The sequence below is a fragment of the Pyrus communis genome, chromosome 14 (genome assembly GCF_041283825.1).
Source record: "Pyrus communis isolate YQ-2024b chromosome 14, ASM4128382v1, whole genome shotgun sequence".
In the NCBI taxonomy this organism is placed as follows: domain Eukaryota; kingdom Viridiplantae; phylum Streptophyta; class Magnoliopsida; order Rosales; family Rosaceae; genus Pyrus; species Pyrus communis.
Window position 1 is genome coordinate 4,879,231 of NC_142578.1, and position 4,290 is coordinate 4,883,520.

Sequence of the window (4,290 nt, forward strand, 5' to 3'; positions counted from 1 at the left end):
TCATACTTTGGCTACCTTTTGGAACATCTTGGAGATATTCAATCTGTTTCGCTCTATGCGCTTAAGCTTCTTGTTGCCTCTCGTCACAGAAACAATGCTTTTTACGTAAACAACAGCTTGAATAAGTACTTTATCGACGTTAAACCCGTCAATAGGACGGTACTTGAGCTTTCGTGTGCCTAGGTTGTAGGAGACAACACGTCCAGTGATGGTTGCCATAAGAAGCTCGTTGCTCTTCCAAAATGTCAACAGACACTCAAATCTCGGTACAGATTTGATCGTTAAGAGTTTCGCACTCCATCTACTTTATTTTTCACCTGGTCACTAGAGTTGTCCATCACCCATATATCAAATACATACCCATACCTTCCACTATCTAATTCCATCTGATATGAAAACAGCAAGACGGATTCATTCCACACTGCAAGGCTGTTGTAGCATCCACATCTCTCAAAGCTTTCATATGGAGCCGGTATACTATGAAACGCCTCCTCACCCATGTCGAACGACAGGACGGCATCCCTACCTTGTATATCTGTAGAACACCAGTAAAAAAATCCCTTGAAGTAAACATAACAAGGAAAATGCCAAAAGGAACAACAAGCGCTATCACACTCGATCTCTCCCCATGAGTCAGCACCTAAAGTGTATATACCTCTTCTCTACGATTACCAGGCCCCGGAAATTCCCTATCAATTCTTACAACCTTGTAAGTTTTAGCTTTGAAATTGTACCCAAACCCCACACCTACAGTATGGAGATTTACTACTCGAACATGATCTTTGTGCTGGGGAGGGCGACATAGGCAAGACTCAGGAAGCAGCTCGGATTCCTTGATTGCGGGATTGAATAAAACAATGTCGTCGTTGTTGGGATAGGACTCATCATAAAAGGAAAAGTTTAGACAAATAATCCCATCACAATGACCTACAACGTCCGGAGGAGTGTAATATGGACCAGCGAACGAAGGATGCACAACCCTAAGATCCTCAACCTTATTACTGTCATGAAAGCCGTTAGTGACGTCATTACAAACCTTGAGAAACGACAATAGAACGTTCTTTTTCTGATAACCCTCGGCATTGTTAACAGTGGTGTCATTGAAGACACTACGTTTGACAACAACGCTGGTGGAAGACTCGGAATCGGAATTGGAAAGGTGCTTGGCCACAAAGGTAGGATTACTGGTCAGATTGCGCCATGACTTACGGACGCATTTGAATCGCATCAAAGATTTAGGTGGCAATCTTGACAGGATTTCCACCACCACCACATCTTCTGATAACTTGCTCGAATGGAAGATATGGTGGTGGTGGAAATCTTGACAAGATTGCCACCTAAATCTTTGATGCGATTCAAATGCGTCCGTAAGTCATGGCGAATCTTTGATGCGATTCAAAGAAGGGTCTTACTATGAACGTGAGTTCTGTCTATTAATTGTAGTGAGACCCTTCTTTTTATTTTTAGGTATTAATTGTAGTGAAACAGGTTGAAACATCATGCCGAATGTACGGAGGAGACATTCGATTTGCTCTCTTGAAAGCCTGAGCAATGAGACTTAGAACATATAAGACACTTCTTTGGTCCGGATTCTGACGTTTCTTTTCCCCATCATAGGAACCTTGGTGTCGTCTCCAAATTTGACAGTAGTTTTAAAGGTCTAATCCAAAGTGGAAAAAATGGATTTTTCTCCACACATGTGATTACCGTATCCCGTGTCTAAGTACCACACATTTTTGCAAGATTCTTCCATGGTTTGACAGACCATGAGAAGAGTGGCTTCATCCTGTTTCTCTGCAAACTTATCAATTTCTTCCTTGTCATCAGGTAAATTAGCACGGCACTCATATTTGTAATGACCCTACCTGTGATTATAGTGGCATCTATAATTGATTTGCCCCTTGTAGAATCTCAAAGTCTCGATCGAGAGCCTGCAACAGGGAGCGTTTCACCTTTGCGGAGCCCTGATACTTCTTTTTCAAGGAATCCCAGATTTGCTTGGACGTATGTTTCTCAAGAACGATCTCCGCAATTGCTCGGTCGTTCGCTTGAAACAGATAGTTCTTCATCCTTCAACCTTTGTTCATCAACTCTTTTTCTGCACCTGCGTCAGCGCTTCTTCACCTTCAGGTACGACAATTTCCATTTCCACAAGATCCCTAAACTCCTCAGACCGCAGGAAATTCTTCGTCAACATACTCCAATGATTGTAGTGACTATCGAAGCGAGAAATCACCGACTACACGTAATTCTCAAGAACAGACGCCATTGATCGCGGCTGCAAGTAAGAAGGCTGCTGCTTCTTTCTTAGGCCCCAGTGGGGGCTCTGATGCCAGATGTTGAAAACTAAAGACTAGAATTGAAAGCTTGAGAGTATGAAAATTGGTTGAACTCAAGAATTTAATCATTGACCGAAACTTCAACATAAATACACGTAGAAATAACAACAATAGCTAAAAACATGGAACAACTAATCCCATGATCAACATACTTCAAAATAAACGAGATACTCCTAATCTGTAGGCAATCCGAAGTTCCAAACTGAGAAGAATAGGACTTCCACTATTTATTCGCAGATAATTAAACATCAATAAAATTAATTCCTATCAATTCTGGTTCATGTAGAGCTTTCTCCTTTTCTGGCTATGTTTTTCTAACATCTCGGAGAGAACCAATCGGTTTAGCTCTATGCCCTTAAGCTTCTTGTTGTCCCTCTTCACAGAAACAATGCTCACTGCATAAACAATAGCTTGATTATATGCTCGATGTTCATTGTGATGAATCAGAAGATTGTTGAGCTTTCGTGTGACTAGGATGTAGGAGACAATACGTCTATTAGCGGCTGCCATAATAAGCTCGTCCCTCTTCCAAAATGCCAACGGAAGCTCAATACTTGGTACATCTTTGATCGTTAACCATTTGCTCCAACTTCTTCTAGAGTCATCCATCACCCACATATCGAAGACATTATCCCGGTTATGGATTTTTCCAGGTAAGAAAAAAGAGCGACGGATTCATTCCACAACGCAAGTCTACTATATCTTCCCTCTCTCTCTGAAGGGTACTATATGGATCTGGTATTTCATTCCACAATGCATGTCAAAGGAAAGGATGATACTCTTAGTCCATGGTACTTCAGCAGAACACCAGTCAAAAAATCCCTTGAAGTAGACATAAGTGGAATGGATCAGCAAGGCATCACAATCGATATCACACTCGATCTGTCTCCATGAATGAGCACCTAAAGTGTATACCTCTACTCTAGGTTTATAAGAACAATAATGCTATTATTACCATAATTTTATACCATATTTCTTTACCATCTTAGATGGCAAATGTATCACATCCCGACCCTTCAACTCCGAAGATATTGTCCGCTTTGGCATTCCCCGCCCGAAAGGGGGCTACCGCACGGCTTTGCTTCTGTGGGCCGGTACTTGGGCCGTAGCCCAGCGCCTGCCACACCCCTACTGGGCGCCCACAAAAGGCCTCTTCGAAGTTAAGGAGCCAGGCATGGACATATAAGGCCAGGACTCGACCCTCGTGTGGCCGATGTGGGATGTAACATCCTCCCCCCGTAGGGGTGCCCGACGTCCTCGTCGACACATCGAACCAGCACGAGTCCGGCTCTGATACCAAATTATCACATCCCGACCCTTCAACTCCGAAGATATTGTCCGCTTTGGCATTCCCCGCCCGAAAGGGGGCTACCGCACGGCTTTGCTTCTGTGGGCCGGTACTTGGGCCGTAGCCCAGCGCCTGCCACACCCCTACTGGGCGCCCACAAAAGGCCTCTTCGAAGTTAAGGAGCCAGGCATGGACATATAAGGCCAGGACTCGACCCTCGTGTGGCCGATGTGGGATGTAACATCCTCCCCCCGTAGGGGTGCCCGACGTCCTCGTCGGCACATCGAACCAGCACGAGTCCGGCTCTGATACCAAATTATCACATCCCGACCCTTCAACCCCGTAGGGGAGGATGTTACATCCCACATCGGCCACACGAGGGTCGAGTCCTGGCCTTATATGTCCATGCCTGGCTCCTTAACTTCGAAGAGGCCTTTTGTGGGCGCCCAGTAGGGGTGTGGCAGGCGCTGGGCTACGGCCCAAGTACCGGCCCACAGAAGCAAAGCCGTGCGGTAGCCCCCTTTCGGGCGGGGAATGCCAAAGCGGACAATATCTTCGGAGTTGAAGGGTCGGGATGTGATATTACATCCCACATCGGCCACACGAGGGTCGAGTCCTGGCCTTATATGTCCATGCCTGGCTCCTTAACTTCGAAGAGGCCTT

At 45.3% G+C, this 4,290-nt stretch overlaps 1 protein-coding gene across 1 annotated transcript; it reads right to left on the minus strand.

Moving 5' to 3' along the window:
* LOC137712344 (F-box/kelch-repeat protein At3g23880-like) lies at nucleotides 1-2,069 on the minus strand. Its single transcript, XM_088684623.1, has 5 exons — nucleotides 1,899-2,069; nucleotides 1,708-1,816; nucleotides 656-1,320; nucleotides 367-560; nucleotides 1-301 (listed from the first exon to the last, which is right to left on the minus strand). Exons 1-5 carry the CDS (start codon nucleotides 2,067-2,069, stop codon nucleotides 1-3), a joined length of 1,440 nt encoding a protein of 479 aa, XP_088540749.1.
* Nucleotides 2,070-4,290: the final 2,221 nt, after the last annotated feature.

Coding starts and splice junctions, on each gene's coding strand:
- LOC137712344 (XM_088684623.1), bottom strand. CDS start 2,069: ATGAAGAACTATCTGTTTCAAGCGAACGACCGAGCAATTGCGGAGATC. Junction 1,817..1,898: donor ACTTTGAGATTCTACAAGGG/GCAAATCAATTA, acceptor CCTGATGACAAG/GAAGAAATTGATAAGTTTGC. Junction 561..655: donor CTGGTAATCGTAGAGAAGAG/GTATATACACTT, acceptor GTTTACTTCAAG/GGATTTTTTTACTGGTGTTC.